Source organism: Solea solea, chromosome 12 (genome assembly GCF_958295425.1).
Source record: "Solea solea chromosome 12, fSolSol10.1, whole genome shotgun sequence".
Lineage (NCBI taxonomy): Eukaryota > Metazoa > Chordata > Actinopteri > Pleuronectiformes > Soleidae > Solea > Solea solea.
The window spans coordinates 8,394,897-8,412,784 of NC_081145.1; the positions used below are offsets into that span (position 1 = coordinate 8,394,897).

Genomic DNA, 17,888 nt, shown 5'->3' on the forward strand with positions numbered 1-17,888 from the left:
TTCACATCTTCCTTTAAGGAAACCAATATTTTTCATTTGTTTTCACAACTCCATTCTGATTTAACATATGTCTAAACAAAATATTGACGTTATTATTGATGTTAATATGATGTTATGACTGCTCTAACCTCAATTTGTGAACACATACACAATGTATTTAAAGCAAATCTCTCTTTTTCATCAGCATGTGTGTCGTGTTTAAAAATGTGGCTCTGGTATAAATGACCAAAGCAGTGTAGAGATGCTTCCAAATGGAAAATAAGCAGTGTATTGTCCATTTTATTATATCTATAACTTCCAGATTGCATTAGCATCTGTCCCAATATGGTTTGCATTCAGTAATTCAATATTGACATGTAGGGTATAGGGTGAAGAAAAAGAAAAACAGAGCAGCCAGAACTTAGTTATGAATCAACATTTATTAGTTATATTTGTATATGTACACCAAAGGTACAACACTTGATATGTAGAAACAGATTTTTTTTTGTGTATACCATAGACCGAGGAAATAATTCATTTGTTTTTTTTTTGTCTTTTTGTTTCTATGTAGTATATCTCTCCCACACATACGATCTGCCTTTACATCAGAATTACAACAACTCTACAAAGAAGGAAGGCCTAGAAAAGTAAGATTGGGACAGCATGTTGTCGGCAGGAGTGAAACAAGGTTATCAGCTGTATTGAGGGAGTTTCTCCAAAAGAGACACATTTTCAGTAGAAAAGATATGATGCCGACTCTTATTCAGTCGTTTGAATACGGTGTCAGTCGATATCTGTTGAATCAGTATAGTACAACTGAACTCAGTAAGTTTCCAGGCATTTGTGTGTGCATATAGTTTCTGTATGGAAAGCGAACAAAAAAAAAAAAGCATGAGGAGTAAAGACAGTTTGTCGCGTGGGATTCGACCGCTGAGCGTCTCATTAAGGGATAACGTGGCATGTGGAGAGTTCTCATGTATGTCTGAGTCTCGCAGCTTTAACTGCACATGCAGTGGGTTTACAGAATGACGCCTGAGACTAAAGTCACGTTTTAAAAGACGAAATGGTTCAGATGAGTCACCTGAGGAGTGTTGCTTTAAACTGTAACAGGCTCTTTCACTCAAGATCAACTTCTACAGTCATTTATGTCTGAGTCCTCACTCTGCTCTACGTCCTGGGCAAATTTGACCGCGTTCATCACCCTTTATCGCAGTAAATCCCACACAAAATAAGTCATGTTGGCCTCCTCTGTCAAAGCAGAAACCTCCCTTCTTTCTTCCTTTCTTTTTCTCTCTTCTTCCTCACTCTCAATCCGCCTCCTTCATTCATCCCTCTCTTCGTCATGCAAGCAGTGATTACGTCAGCATTATACTGTAACTCTGGAAAATTCTGCGTCGCCACTGAACAGAACAATTACACATTTTATTTAGGTACAATGAAAATGAACGCAACACCGCTTATATCTTCATGGAACGAACATTCAAAACGCTTACATTAGATACAAAAAAAAAATGTATATATTGGTGTGTGACAGGTAAGTAAAACGACTAGTTAACAGCTATTAGAGAATAATAATAATAATAAAAAAAAAGAACAAGCAATTTATTACACAGTTTCCTCCCTATACATTCCATCTAATCTAGTTTTACTCAGGACACGGATGATCTTTCTTTATTTATTTATTTTACTAGAGGATTACATTGAAAATGTCACAGTAATGAAACTATATTCCTACATACCATTTCAACATCCCCGCCCACCCCAAAGAGAAAACAAAAAAAAGGAAAAAAAAACAGTCTTGTTACCTACAATATATACAAAAAGTGCAAGGAGGCACTTCAAAATATCATGCTTTCAAGATAGTGGTGCAAAGAAAGAATCATTATTTTATTCATGCTTCTAAAACTGCGAGTTTGAACGAAACAGCGGTCCAACACTCAATCCTTATTGTTGACACTATGGTCTGCATTGTCTCCTTAATGGAGAGGTTTGTTGTTTTTTTTTTGTTCCTTTTTTTTTCTTTCCTGGAGATCACAAAGTCAAAACATCTGACTGCAGGTGTCAGTGGTTACATTTCTAAATGTAGTGTCTTTAATTTAGTGTGTGTGTACGGTATTCATCCGTCTGTGCAGCGAGCACAGCAGACGGGGCCCCGCGTTGTACTTGGAGCACACTTTGCACACTCTGCAGCTGGAGAGCCGCAGAATGAATGACACTAAAGGTCAAGGTTTTTTTTTTTTTGTTAAGGTGTTAACTTGAAGTGGCGTGTGTTTGGGTGTCTGAAGTGAACATCTTCAAGGCAAGGTTGCCGTTTGGCACAAATGAAAAGGAAACATAAAGACACAGAAAAAATCTAACTCCTCACCGACGTCACAGGAGTCTCACCTCCCACTCACATACGCTATAAAAGATGAACAGCCATGAGTCCACACAAACATGTTCATATCATGACGGCTGACAACATTCTGGCATATATGTGTGTGTGTGTGTGTTTCTTGTCCCACTGCTGCAGCATCTAGGGTTTGTAGAAACAGTCGTGAGCTCTGGTGGCCGAAACCACATCATATTGTGTTTTATCCGGTTTTAGGTTTGTCTGGATGTGAGCGTGGCAACCCTCCCTGAAAGTGTGATATCAGTGAAGTGAAAGTGTGCTACTTCTACAATAAATTTCACATTTTATACTCAAAAAAAAACCATAACAATAACAGTGTCTGTGCTGTCAGTAATTCACTCTCTGTGAATGTGCTGTGAAATGTGTGTGTGTGTGTGTTTTTACAGTATGTGCTGGGGGATCTTCCGTTCCTGTCATTACATCATCATATTATACACTTATACTAAGCTTTCCAAACGTGTGCAGTTCAGAGGCATGTGTTCATGAGGTGAAAAGCTCAAGTAGCGAGCAAGTAAACATTTTAGGATTACGACCCAAATTCCCTGTAAACGATTAACCTACAAGCCTGAGTATATTTTGCTTTCTCCCTTATTGTGGTTTTAAAATGATCTTGTTGGGTTGACATGGAACAATTATGTGCATGACTTTAATCACCATCAATGTCGTCTAATCGTCCGTATTGGCAGTTTGGCTTCATTTGTGCTCCACCACTTTTTGTGCTTTATACAAAATAATTTTTTTGTGCTTGGTTTTATTCAGATATGTCAGTTATTTATTATTGTGTGATAATCCCGCAGATGCTAATTTAAGTTTAATTTCACTGGCATCACAAGGGTTTTTTTTTTTTTGCAAAACGATAATGTGCTGCGTTAACTTCAATATTTAGGGCAGTGCTTTCCTGTGCTTTCAATTTTGAGGCTTTCGCCATACAGAGCGAATACGTCAGCTGCTGTGTCAGCTGGTTTTACATGGACGTTAACATAAGGAAAATGGAATGGATGTGTTGCGTCATGGAGGCAGTTCAAAGGCCCCTGTGAGTTGATTGATTCTCTGCCTGTTTGGTCCCTATATTTGACTTGGTCATGTCTCTCTACCACACACACACACACACGCACGCACGCACACATGTACACACACAGCTTGTATCTCACTCATCGGGTGACTTAAATAAAAAAAGTCCCTTTTGTTTGCAGTAGTCAAAAATTGGGGTTTAAAAAAAACATGTGCTCCATGTTATTTGTGCTTTGTAATTCCATATAGTGTCTGTGCTTGTATAAGTAAAATCCGAGCCTGCGCATGGTTTTTCATGTCTGATAATGTAGCTCCTGCCCTCAGGAGTTGTCAGTGATACTGGGCCGAAACACACATGCCATCAGATGGACTTGAGCAGCTCTGACAGTTAAGCGACGAGACTAGTGTTGAAAATGAAAACGCAGTGGCTCTCAGGTTGAATCTGACCCACCGACAAAGTTCAGTAAAGAGTGTCATTATTAATGCTCTAACTGTCAAATCAACTCTCATCCTCTGGCATTGCGACAATGAATCACTTGAATGAATACTGGACGATAATTTCAAGGCATCCCATCTAATACAGCCACTAATTCTTCTTATACTTTAACAATAGGATGTATTGCTGAGAAAAGCTTATCCATCTATATATTTTTTTGTTCCTCTTCTAACCCTTCCCAAGCCTTGAAGAATGTTGTGCAAGTATCTGCTATAAAGGATATAGTTGTGCTCTAACAGGCAAAGTATACCTTTGTTATAATTCCACGGTTAAGTGAATAAGTATTATATATCAGTCAGATAGACAGTTACAAAAACCTTTAAAGGGACTAATAAAAAAAGAAAACTAAACTACATAAAAAAATTAGTAGTTCTGTTCATGTGACTTTTTTTCATTCGCTCTTTTTTTTTTTTTCATCACCAGGTAGGAAAGCTTGTGGAGCCCAGGAGCAGGGGATCTCTGTGCTGCCATTATTCATGTTTCCATGGTTCCTCCTCAACAATCGCACACTCCGCAGCAGAGCCGTTAGTGGCCGAGGTTACCTGAAAGCAGTAAGGCAGGAAAATCTAAACAACGGACCTAAGGCACATACATATATACAGTATGTATATATATATATATATATATACATACTGTTAAAATACATACTTCATACAAAACTTTGGACGCAAAACTTAATAATAGTAACAACATGGGATGGGATTTCCAGCTTCAGGCATGCAAGCTGAGTGGTCTGACCTCAATATAGGATGACAATGAAAGCAACTTTGCTGCTGAACCCTGCTGTATCACTTTTGTTTTTGTTTAGAATGTCATAAGAGGACTGGAACACACGGATAACTTTTCAGCCTTCTATTTAGATCAATCAAATCTTTATGCTCTGTATTACTTTACCGGGATCATGCCCAAACATTCATTTAGCTGTATGGTTTTCCCAATATCCTTAAACACTGTTGCTTTGACCACCAACCACAACATATTCACATTTAAGGAGCTGAAATTTATTTTAATATTTTTTTGTAAAATTAATTTAATTATCAAAGTAGTTGGTGATTGATTTAGTAATAAATAAAATTCAGATTTTCAACTCTGAAAGTCAGAGCAACGTCATAAACCCCAATATAGTCAATAGTAAGCAAACACTGCACTTCACTTTAAGTGAGTGGTACACATAGCACAGTTCACGGTTAATACATGTTGCTATGCTGTTTTTTTTTACCCGGTATTGCTAACAATGGCTAATGCTTTTCTGCATGTGCCCATGTTTTTTTTCTAACTTCTCAACTGGAACGTGGTCGACTCAGAGGTGACGTCACTGTCATAAATAAAAAGCACTTAAAACGATGCAAAGATAAAGTACTCAAACTGTCTGTGAAAACCCTGCGACCAAAGACTTGAGACTGGTTAATTACAGACAATCCAGATCAGGTGTTTTCGCTCTGTTGCCACACCCCCTGACACGCCCACCACTGGATTCCAGTGATGCTGAAAGCCAGCTTGTCAGGCACACCTGACGTAGATTGTCTGTAATTACCTGTCTCAAGTTTGCTCTGACTCTGATGGGCGACGCTATCGTTACCAGCCACAGTGTTTAAGTTTGATTCAATTCTGATTTCTTACAGAGAATTAGAACGCAATTGTTCTCTGAAAGGGCACGCCTGCCGCACACATTAATGCTTTAACACAATAATATGCGTTCTCAGCAACAAATAATGTCATATTTATGAGATCACTTTGTACTGGAGCATGAGAAAGGTCAAAAATCCTATGTTGTCTGTTGATGCAGATCGATGACAACAAAGTTCAGCACATGCATATTAGAAGAAGGCAGCATGGGTTCTAATCGTTTTTTATCGTGTTGCATGGCCAGATTACTGATATGTACCCTGATTAAGCACCATATACGGAAGTGACTCTAATCTGATAAGAAAATCTGAATTTGTGATTGCATTTTTCTGTCCACACAGTCTGGATGTATGTCGTGATGTAGCTACATTTGTGTTGAAACATTAGTCATTTTGCACGATTAAAGGCTAAAAATGTCTCGTGTGCTCCAGTCCTCTTCCTCTTCCTGTCCTCAAACTGCGAGGTCACTGAGAAACATAATAAGTGAAAAGCTAGAATAGCATTTTTAAGACATTGGTTTGTGTTTTGCAAAGCTATTTTGCAATTAAAACACAGCATCTTAGGTATCATAGCAACTTTGCAACGTGCCAAAAATAAATAATAATGGAGCCCATGTACGGCCCATGATGATCATGCTTATGGTCATCCTAAGAGAATCCTATTTACTGACCTAGGATGAGACCAAAACATTTATGATGAGCGAAAACTCAACAGGCAAACAAACAAACATAAAAACAAACATTAATAGAAAAATAATGAATGCAAAACAGACATATCAAACAGTAAACAAGGTACACACACTACAGAATTAATGTATTGTTATTTTTTTTGCAAGTTTGGAAGCACTCTACAGCTGTGTGCGTCTTTGGAAATGGGGTTAGAATTGGGAATAATTTCTATTTACAGGAAGAAATAACAGAAAACAGGAAAAAAAAAAGAGTCACAGTGGATGCTGCCTTTGTGTTGCATTCATATGTAAATGTTGGCTTATAAATAGATAGAGTATGGAGGCTAGGGTATAACTTTTTACTATAGACAGATTGCTTGTGTGACAGGTTGCCACTGTTGCTAGGCAACAACTTTCCCCCTTTAAAAAATGAATAGGCTCATCCGTAGACCTTTTCCGCCCCTGTGTGTCTGTGTGTGTGTGTGTGTGTGTATGTGGGAATAAGCGCTCTGAATTCCCATAGATTATTCTAAAAAGCCTGTAATACATTCAAAAATGCATTACATGATGTGAGCTGCTTCACAGGTTATAAATTTCACAACACGGTTCTCACAATAGGCAGAAATAGATCGTGTCAAAGTGCAAAAAAAAAAAAAAACAGGAAAGAAATGAGTCAGTGGCACCACGGTAGGTGTGTGAGTATATATGAGAAAATATATGAACCGCTAATTGGCTGTAACACTCTCCTTGGATTTTAATTCCAATTTTAACCCCCCTGTAAATAAGAAATGTGTTGAGAAAGTCACACTGTCTATGTGACTATGTAAAATGTGTGTCGTGTGAACTTTTGGTAGAACGGAGAGCTGCTAAATAATTCCTTAGCGTCATTATGAGGATTAGCTCATCCGGCAGAGCCTTTAGAGTCAGAGCCAAGTGACGACAGGTTGCAACTTTGTGGAAGAGCTGATTCATCCTTCATTTACATTTCTTTGTCTGTTTGTATAATTTTGGAAACCTTTTGTTGAAAACTATTTTTTTCTTTTTCTTTAGATTTCCTACACCAACAACACAAAAGCTGCTATCCCGGAAGATCCATAAATGAGCATACACATGCATCTGTTGGGCTCGTGCTTCACTAACATGGTAAAATAACAAAGCATGCACTGATATTATTGAATACAAAACGTAGATGAGTGAACATGCAGGGTGAGCGTGCGACAACAAAGAGGGTTACATACACGTCTCTATGTCAGAAAGCATTAAGTGTACCTTGCATTCATCTACTACGACAGAATTGTTAGCGGTAGTGCTAGCGGTTGCAGTTGCGGAAGCGGATTCGGTTAAGACGCACTGGTTGGAATTGTTTTCGTGGTGGTTCTTCATGTCATCGTAGTAAGACTGGTTCTTTGTCATCATTTCAATGTCGTCGGACTTGGCCGCTTGCGCGTCCAGCTCCTCAAGCTCTGCCTTGGACAAGTGGTACACGATGCCTGCACCGTAGGAGTCACCCACCACGTTCACCGAGGTCCTGAATCGATCCCTAAAAACATGCACAGGAACCAGGGCAACAAGAAGAGGAGGAATATTCTGATGAAAAAAAACAACTTCATGGAGTTTTATGCAAATGTGTGTGGTCAAACTTACAGTAGCCAGTCGACAGCGACCAGCAGACTGATGTCTTGCGTTGGCAGGCCTACAGCAGTCAGGATCAACAGCATGGTCACCAGGCCAGCACTGGGAATACTGGCTGCTCCTACACTGGCCAGAGTGGCTGTAAGACTGGATGAAGACAAAACGAAGCAAAACAGCCTCAGGTCAGTCACCTAATAATATCCTCCTCTTCACCCTGATGCAACTCTTCAGACGCATATGAATGTTAAATTGCCGCGGATGAAAACATTCACACCCTCTATGGTGCTTTTGTAGCAAACAGCAGCTGAAGAGCACCAGAGTGGCTCCTCCATCGCACATGAAGAGAGGTTTAAATACGTGAAATGCAATCGGTTAATATGAGCCTTCGTGGATTGATACAACATTAAAATGTCAAGCTAAAGGTCATCCTTCCTCAACTCACTCAATTAACAGAAGAGTATTGAGGGCAAGTTACATACAGATACTTGAGAAAAAGCAAGTGGTTTGTATTTATGTTGCTTCCTCCTTGTTGATGTGCTCCACTGGGTATTTCTTCTCTTCACTTTTGGCCAATTTGTCTACTGTTTTTATCAGTTTTGGTTGTCCTTATCTATTAAAGGTTAACGCTATTTGATAAACTAAATCACTAAGGCGCCATTTAAATCTGCAGTGTGTTATTGTTGTTGTAGATGTCATTATTCTGCCTCTGTTAGGTCTGAAGTGAGATTATTTGTATGCTGCATCCATCATCTGAAAACAGTCAGTACCTTCAGACCTGACTGAGGGAGTGTTTGTGTGTATACAGCAGCAGTGCAGGGGTGGGCGGGGACAAAAAACATTCAGGTTTTGACTTCTGAATCTTTTCATGAGTGCTTCTTTGTTTGACTAATACAATGTTGTAGATTGTTGCCTCCATCTGTCTTCCAACCACTTACTTTGTACATCGCAGAAATGTCGCCAGGTGATACAACATTCAAAATACTGCTAAAGGCTTAATAAGTATTGTGTGAATTCATCTGACAATGGTTTAAATGTAATAGACGTGTCTATATTTCAGAGTTACATATTACACTTTTTAATCCCTCTATCTTAATGACTATGGACCTTCCTTTTTTTCATGCAGTTCCAATAAAACCTTGGACAGATTCCAATCATTTCGAATCATTTTCCCAATGTCGAAACTGATATTTCACACAGGCAGGACACATGACCAAAACTTTAAACTGACATTATACAAGTCCAACAATAGTATGCTTTTCATTTAACAGAGTAAATGGATATCAAGCAAATAAATCTTGTTTCCTGACCTGACAGTGACAATCTGACCCATGTCAAGGTGGATGCCATTCATTTGGGCAATGAAGATGGCAGCCACAGCCTCATACAGAGCAGTCCCATCCATGTTGATGGTGGCACCGACAGGGAGCACGAAACGAGTGACTCTTTTGTCAATGCCCAGGTTTTCCTCCAGACAACGGAAGGTAACAGGCAGTGTACCAGCACTGGAGGGAAAAGCAGCAACAGGGTAAGTTATACCTGGTATGACCTGAATACAAATCTACCCATTAATGATCCATCCATCATGACACTGACCTGGAGGCTGTACCCAGCGCAGTGATCCAGGCCTGGAAGATTCCCAGGAAGAAGGTGAAGGGGTTTTTCCTGACGATAACAAAGTAGATGCTGGGCAGGAAGATCACTCCATGAATGATGAGGCCAATAATTACAGTCACCATGTACATGCCCAACTGCCTGCCAACTACCTCCAGATCCTTGATGGAAATGATCTTACCACAGATCAGACAGGCAATACCAAAGGGAGAGTACCTGATGAGATGAAAATCTTACATTTATTGGTGTAAATGAACATCAGGGAAGTTAAACTGTTGATGTGACCTGAGACATAGCTTTGCACAAACTGCTCTTTCTGACTAAATGAGTTTCAAAATGAGTCAATGAGATTTTTAAGTGATACAAACCACATAATCATGATGACAATTTTCATCACAATCTCATTGAGGATGTTGAAGAATTCAAGCATGAGTCTGGCCCTCTCTCCCATCTTGCCCATGCAGATGCCAAATGCAATAAAGAAACCAATCAGACCTGTGACAGAAAATCATAGATGTATCCTTAAATTTGAATACCAGTGTGTGTGTGTTGACAGTTGAGATGATTTTAGCATGAACCAGAAACAGTCCGGACGTATCAGGTGTTTGCTCCTGTCAATAGATTTAAATGTACTGAAAAATATTGCCTTTAAGCATTTAAGCCATGACAGGGTCGGCGTTAGCCACACTTATGCCCCAACCAGAATATCTCAACAACTATGAATCGATGAATTCCCATGAACTTTGCTACTGAGTTCATGGCTCCCAGAGAATGAATCCTGGTGACTTTAGTGATCTGATGATCTTTCTTCTACCTACATTCCATACAGCTGTAACACTGTATGTGCTCACCCAATGCTAACGTGCTACAACCTAAAGATGAACATGCATTAGCTTAGGCATGTTAGCATTGACACTGTGCACGTTTGCATGCGATCCGTTCTCAAACGTTCTTTTTAAATGTGGTCACACACCCAGGACATTCATGCCACTTTTGAACTGCAGGGACTTTTTGACGAGGAACTGAGGCTCCTTGGTGATGTTTGCCACCAGTCCATCCACAGTAGTAGCATTGATCGACTCAGTGACGACCACCTCCACCTTCTTCGTGACCGTCTGGATCTGAGGTTAAAAAAAGAAAATATCTTAGTGCTGCCCTTAATGGTTGACACTGGGCTCATGATGAGATTAAATCACACTTAAGTGACAATGATTTAATTTGAAAGCGTGCTCCTTCACATTGGGTGTATCGCGGTCATTATTCTTCATGATCTAATGCGTATTTTAATTTCAGTAGAGATAAATCCTGAATGCTAGGCAATAAAAACTGTCCAAGGACACAGACCCACCAATGTCTGAGCATCCAGCACAGGCAAACAAACACTAATAACCCACATGTTCCTCCCTCCATTACCTGTTGGAAACAAGCCTGCACCAGGTTTTCTGGGAACAGGTTCCTGATCAGATCAAAGGCAGCATCCAAGCTGGACACATCATCATTTTTCTCGCCCTCGCCCAGATTCTCCTTCAGTTTGGGGTTGCCGGGGTGGATGACTAACACCAAGATGACTCCCAGGATAGCAGCAATAATGGTGGTGGTCATGTAGTAGATCATTGCTCTGGTGCCCAGGCGACCGCTAGATTTGGCGTCTAATCCAGCCAGACCTGCATCCAAAACAAGCAAAGTCATGTTTACCTGCTAATTACTTGGATTTAATGAATATAAATATTGACTCAACACTGACAAGGTGCTGATGAGGAATGCACATTTCATTTGCACTCACAGTGAAACTCCTTACATAGAGAGTGCAAACGTAAAAAGCCACTGCACCTGTGATTAAACTGGAGATGATAAGCGGCAGGATCAACATCTTCAGCATCCTCATCAGGATATCTCCAGGAAATGCAATCACCATGACAATGTCGGGATGTATTGGGGAGGCAACACGAAGCAACATCCCTGCTACTGCCCCCAAGATCACACCTGAATTGGAAAGAGTGAAAGTGAAATAGCGTAAAATAGATGACAAGCAGTCCTACTGTGAAGGGGTGGAGTGGCTCAGTGGTTAAGACCGGTACCCTGTGTATCCTGTGTACCCTGTGTGTCCTGTGTACCCTATGTACCCTGTGTACCCTGTGTACCCTGTGTGTAAAAGACTTCATGGTTGCAAGTTCAACTCCACCCCTGGCAGATTGTACTCAATTCCCTTGTAAGTCGCTTTGGATAAAAGCATCTGCTAAATGACATGTAATGTAATGTAAAGTCAGAAAGACAAGTCTGATACTATATTTGCATAAAACATAAAACACCAGAGCCTAGATATAATCTGACATGTGTAAATAACAAATGAACAACTAGTAATACATTAGAAAATCAATGTAGTTGTTTGGAACTATACATGAGGCTGCCTGCTACATGCTTATGGAAGACTGCTGGAAAAGGAGATAAAAGGGAATCCTGCAAAAAAGACATTTCAGGGAGGATTAAGATCTCTCGGCAGCAGTTGGGAACAAGCAACATATCAGATGAAGTATCGGTAAATTCTATAAACCCAGAATATTTGAGGAATTTTTTCAGGGTGGAAAAAAACCCAACAATATTCAATAGAGGGGAAAATAAATACAGTTATATCAGACTCAGCTTGTGCATTACTGGGCTAATTCTGCTATACATGGGGTTATTCTAACCCTATTTTCTAGCGTGACCTATTTAATCCATTCAGAAGCCTCTTGAGAAGCCTAACATTTTTGAAATTTGTGCAGAGTGCCTAAGCCTTTGGGCCATATTGAAATTATTTTATGAACTAGTAATGTATGTAAAATAGTGAATTAGTGAATTAGTGAAGTAGTAATGACTCACAATCACATTATCTGAGTGTGCTAGTCCAACTGAGAAATTCAATTTAGTACAATTACCGTGGCACTAACACAATGACATGTCTTTTCAAGGTTAGGTTTTAGTCAGACTAACACAACAAACGTCATGTAAACATACAGACTGTGCTTGTTTCCTGTCACACTGTATTTCTGCCTAGAAGTAAAGGTGATTTCGATGTCCTTTAACCTTTCCGTAGGCCACCAGGCTTGGCGGTTGACCTCTGTGTCTAAGCATCTCAGGCCACATACAGTAAGTGCCCCCCAATCGCCCCCGCCCCGCATGTCATTCTCCCTCTCCCTGTGGCTGCACTTCCTCTGCTACCACACCACGGCCAAACATCATCAGCACACAGCACGGGACGTCCTTTAACAACACACACTGGAATCAAAAGCCTTCCAGCTTTCTTTGAAAACATACAGAAGCTGTCCTCTGTCCTCCATCTACAGTATCTCCTCTAATCTAAAGCAGCATCATGTGGGTTCTGTGCTCACTCAATGGTTTTGGACGGCACTTGACTTCCTGTGCCTTCCCTGTGGCCCATTTGCAAGTTCCCATTCAAAGCTCTTATCTGCCAAGTGACAGATGATCAAGATCATTTATGGCTCACTTGCTTTTGCATGAGTCCTGCCAAGTGGGGTGAGATGTGCACATGTGCAATATAAGCAGGATACAGATAGAGAGGCATAAAAAGGAATTATGAACACACAACATGCTGCTAATGAGTTCACAGCCTAGTAAAACAGTGAGACACAGAGGAGACTGTATTACTGAAATGATCTCTGCAGGATTAATATAAATCTGATTAAAGGCCTTTAACCAGAAGCAGCATCCTTACTTCCATGCCCTTTCCTCTTTTCATTAAACGTCCCCCTGTGGTGCAGTGAGCCACTGCTATAATCACAGTGTTTTTCATGCACCACTGTTTGGGTGCCTGGTAATGCACCGAGCTGATGACAGCAACAGGTGGCACAGAGCTGGGGAAGGTCAGGGTGCCCAGTCATATCACTGCCTGATAAAGTGAGCAGGCACAGATGGCAGCTCCTCCACATACCATGACGCGCTGTCATCGAGCTCTGATTTAACAGCACACTGATCTCAGTGGTGCTGCCAAATGTATTTTTTTAATATGCCCTGTTTTGTTTTGTATTAGTTCCTAAAGGAAATGAGAAAGAAAAAGAAAAGTTGTAGCGGTGATGAGGCGACTTACCGAGTATGGTGAGTGTGAGCAGAAGGTTCTTAAACATTTTGGACCAGATTTGGGCACATTTGGACTGAGGCCTGGCCTCAATGGGCTCCAGGTGGCTCTCGTGCATCCTCACCTCCACTTGTTTAGGCATACTGTTGGCACTGTGGCAGACAGAAAGAACAAGAAAGGAAGGGTTACTTATTGAATGAACGACATTTAACACATGCATTACCCATTAAATGGTATTGTAGGTGTGCATACAGGTTTAAAACCACGGGTTAAGACACAATGTGAAGATTTTAAGTGTATTGTTACTATCCTACTTTGCAGCTAATACAATTGCTGCCATTTCGAGTAGTAGACGTGTAGCAGCATAAAACAATCTGTATTTCTCTTTGGTGCAGAGATTTGCTACAAAATGAAAATCGAAAACAGGCCAAAAACATCATAGCACGTTCTCTTAAACTGCACATACAATATTGTATGGAAAGAAAGAAAGAAAGAAAGAAAGAAAGAAAAGGGATAATCTATCAAATCTTCTTCAACATTTTGACAAATATGTTGTCTTTCAGTTAACGGTGACGTCTCAATGTTGCTATTCACTCCTGATAACCTCAGGAAATGTCTGCTGTGATTACAACAAAGAGGAGCAGAGGACACGGAAACAATGTGACTCGACCTTTCACCTCACCCCTGGGGTTCATGGCCTCGACTTCAAACACAGGAACCTCAATGGAGAAGTAAATTTATTTTGTCCTCAAACCCTCCCACTATAGTCCTCGATGAAGTCACAGCACTTCATAGCTATCAATCACGTTGCCTCTCACTTTTTTCTTCTTCTTTTTTTCTTTAAAAAGCTGAAACTTGATCAAAGGAAAAACGCTCTTTATGGCGTTACTGTTGTTGTGTATGCGGTCACCCATAATTCCACAAGAGCGCACACAGAGTCACACATTTAGACACATCTCCCCCGGCTTTATGTACGGCTGCATTATACGCTCAGCTATAGGAAGACCACCTGGTCAGATGAATGCGTCTTCTTTCATCGTATTCATTTCAAAGTGATGTGTGAAATCCAGGAACAGCAGGCGAACAGTAGCCGCCATCACACTCTACCTCTGCGTTAGTTCATACTGCCGGCTGAATAATTAAAACCCCCTAGAAATAAATTAGCATGATCATATAATCCCATTCCATAAGAGTGATGACTGCTGTTAATTGAATGTTCCCCCGCTTTTCTCTCCCTTCGATTATTTTTAGCACCAAGAGAAAGGGAGTGAGAGGAAGCAGATGTTGAACGTCACAAAGGTCGGAAATGGTTCTGTCACGATTGTCTCATTAGCACTTCTTTCACCAAGTCAGAGACAGATGAGAGACTGGGCTTGTGTTACTCCATTAATAGATGCACATGCCTATAGCAGGATAATACACTTGGGCAAAGAGACAGGATTTCATTAGTATAGATCGAAAAATGCGATTCGCTTAATTTTCCTGGACTGGAATATATTTAATTACATGAGCTTTGAATTCATTTTATCTGCCGTCAAGAACGATTCTGAGATTTTAAATCTTTTAATAAGGATTTAGAGCCGCTTCATATTAAAAGAGTTCATGTTAAAATAATAATAGACACTAATATTAGTGTCTACAGCTTTTGATGGAAAATAATCCAGTATACATTATAATATACAAGGCGTGGTGCAGAAATACACAGACATGCAGGGGTTCATCTCCCATCTCTTATTTTATCATCATTTCATAACTGAGGTCGTCTTGGCCAGGTGTTCATTTCACCACAAGACCTTGAAGCTATCATAAATTTAACAAGATTTTAATGAACATACACCTGCTGTCCAACTAGGGGACATGAAATATGACCTGAAGAAAGTTATTGTTTATAGAATGTCCCATGGACTTGACAAAAAGAATGTCTGCTGATGCAAAACAACTTTTAACTTTGACATAAAATGTAAAGTATGGGTGCAATTAATCATTTCAATGCATGGATTCTCGAGTAAAAGTACATTACCCTTAGAAATATAAATGGATGGATAGGACTTACTTCATTTCTGGTGGAGTTGAGGTAAGTGCTATATACATTGACAAGGATCAAACCTCCAGCCTTTGGTATTCAAGCATGAATCAGCACAAAATAAAAGTGTTTAGCACGATCCCGACTGCTCCATACAAAAAAAAAACAAAAAAAAAAGAAAGTTGCCAGATGTCAGTGGATAAGTTCCGAGGTAGAGCCGGCAGCTGAGAACACCTCCACAGCTCTGCTGTTGACAGCTAGAAGCGGTCAGCTGTCCACCAGCTCGTCCACAACATCCAGAGAGGAGCGAGTCAACACAGTCCAGACCCATTCAACAACCTGAATTGCCCCATCCTGATGTCTGTGAACTCCCCTCAGCCCCCACCTCCTGACTCCACCAGCAGCAGCAGCAGCAGCAGCTACATACCAAGACACACAGATGACACACACACATCAAACAATCCCAGGAGAAAATAAATACCTACAAAGGAAAAAGTGGAGGGAGGAGTCAATATCTGAGCTTAACAGTCCAAATCCATCAGGGATTCCTGCATTCCCTGGACCCTGTAATCCCCCCAGAGAGCTCACTCCCAGATTTATCCAGCCATGAGGGATAGTGAGGGAAAGGCTGTGCAGTGGGGATGAGCACGGTGATGCCGACTAATGGCACAATACGGACAGTAGGGCTTTGTTGTGGCCCTCTTGCTGAGAAGAGAATAAATGACAAAGGAGTGACGGACAGAAGATTTAATGTCCATAATGTTGTTGTTTTGGGGCTTTGATGTCCTTGCGACGAACAGCACAAAGAGGTTAATGTTTTCTGCTCAGCGGAGTTAGGCTGCAGCATATTATGTCATACTTGAGACACAGTGGTCCACGAGGATATAATGGACTCTGTTTTATTCAGGAATGGCATTAGACTCAAAGATGCAACGGATATAGAGTAAAAATCAAACAAAAAAACAGGTGGAGATGAGAGATGATACAGGTCAAAATCACTGGATCAGATATTGGAAAAAGAAAAAAGTATAATCTGATACAGTCCGTAAAATTCAAACATCATGTGCTTTACTAAACACGGACAAACACTGTTAAGGAGAAATTTGCGTCACTACTGTCATGTGAGCAGAGTGTGAAAACTGTTGTAAAAGAGGTAAAGATTGTATCAGACAGATATACCTGTCACTACATCGGTAGCAAAAACGGTGATGTATCAAGCCATTCCAAATACAATGTGTTTCCGGCAACTCTCATAAGTACTAATTGAAAAGGAGCATTCATGATACGGGCACAATGAGATTCACACATTCAAGTCACACACTCATATACCAACTTACAGATTTACATATTCCCACTACTCAACAAAACTCCAAAGCACAAACGACCAAGCGTGTCACACTGATTTCCCCCTCGTCTCCCAGCAGCATGGGACTTCACATCGCATTGAGCGCTATCACATTATTCTAATTAGGCAAATGTGTTGGAAAGCTATTTCCTCTTCAGACAAGTGAGCGGACGAGCAACAAAAGCAAGAGGAATGCCATCTCTCTCTGACAGCAAAGGTTGTGTCATGAGAAATCCCTCATCCCAAATCCCTTGACATGTCATACTCATTCAAGGGGGTTCCGTGTGTGTGTGTGTGGGGGGGGGGGGGGGGGGGGGGGCAAACAAGGGGTATTTTTTGGGATGAGAGTGAAGGATGGAGATGAAGATGAAGGGGTTACACAGGGGGAGTGGGGGACACTGGGGGAAGAGAAGGGGGTACTGGGGTACACCAGGAACCTCTTAGCCAAAATGAGGGGCCTGTGAGGGGAAGGGGCTGAGGCAGCCATCCCTGCTCTTGGCTGGTACCATGTGAAGCTCTCTGCTTCCTCTCTCTTCCTTCTGAGGGGCTTTGTCCCACATGCAAACAGTGGCAGTGGCCCCAACTCGCCCGGGCCAAGCGCTGCATCCAAACTGGCAGGGGCGAGAAAAGAAGGGTGAGGGGAAGGGTTGAATTGGTGGGAGTATAAGGGTAGTGCAAGGGGGGGGGGGGTTGGGGGTAGCGGGCATGTCCAGAATGCCAGTTCTTTTAGGCCACTGATGTCATGCCTGTGCCCACCGTGGGAGAGCAGTGGAGGGACCAAGGCGCCCCTTTCTCTTCCCTCCTCCCCTCCACAGTCTCTTTTTTCCAGGATGAATGAATCTTTCAGAAGCTGCACCCATTGTGTCCCATAATCGACAGCGATTATCCCAATTTTATGCTGCCTTCCCAGCGCGAGGAGGTTCCCTGAGTGCTGGTATTGAGGGTCGCCGCCATGCAGCAAGGACCGTGAGGGGTTGTCCTGGCAACACTGTGTGGCTTGGAGTGAAAGGGATGAAGGGGATGAAGGGGAGAGA

At 41.2% G+C, this 17,888-nt stretch overlaps 1 protein-coding gene across 4 annotated transcripts in view; it reads right to left on the reverse strand.

The window, feature by feature from the left end:
• Nucleotides 1–400: 400 nt before the first annotated feature.
• Nucleotides 401–17,888, reverse strand: part of slc1a2b (solute carrier family 1 member 2b) — a 31,533-nt gene continuing 14,045 nt past the window's right edge. For 2 of the 4 annotated variants that reach the window (XM_058645230.1, XM_058645231.1), the window contains exons 2-11: nucleotides 13,499–13,638; nucleotides 11,245–11,397; nucleotides 10,828–11,078; nucleotides 10,388–10,535; nucleotides 9,783–9,909; nucleotides 9,397–9,630; nucleotides 9,111–9,305; nucleotides 7,816–7,950; nucleotides 7,441–7,711; nucleotides 401–4,420 (exon numbers count right to left, since the gene is read on the reverse strand). In XM_058645230.1, the coding sequence (XP_058501213.1) occupies nucleotides 4,349–4,420; nucleotides 7,441–7,711; nucleotides 7,816–7,950; nucleotides 9,111–9,305; nucleotides 9,397–9,630; nucleotides 9,783–9,909; nucleotides 10,388–10,535; nucleotides 10,828–11,078; nucleotides 11,245–11,397; nucleotides 13,499–13,628 (1,716 nt within the window). In that variant the 5' untranslated portion in view covers nucleotides 13,629–13,638 and the 3' untranslated portion in view covers nucleotides 401–4,348. Of the gene's footprint in view, nucleotides 4,421–7,440; nucleotides 7,712–7,815; nucleotides 7,951–9,110; nucleotides 9,306–9,396; nucleotides 9,631–9,782; nucleotides 9,910–10,387; nucleotides 10,536–10,827; nucleotides 11,079–11,244; nucleotides 11,398–13,498; nucleotides 13,639–15,539; nucleotides 15,819–17,888 lie in introns of those variants that run through there. The other 2 variants (XM_058645229.1, XM_058645232.1) reach the window with 2 other exon arrangements.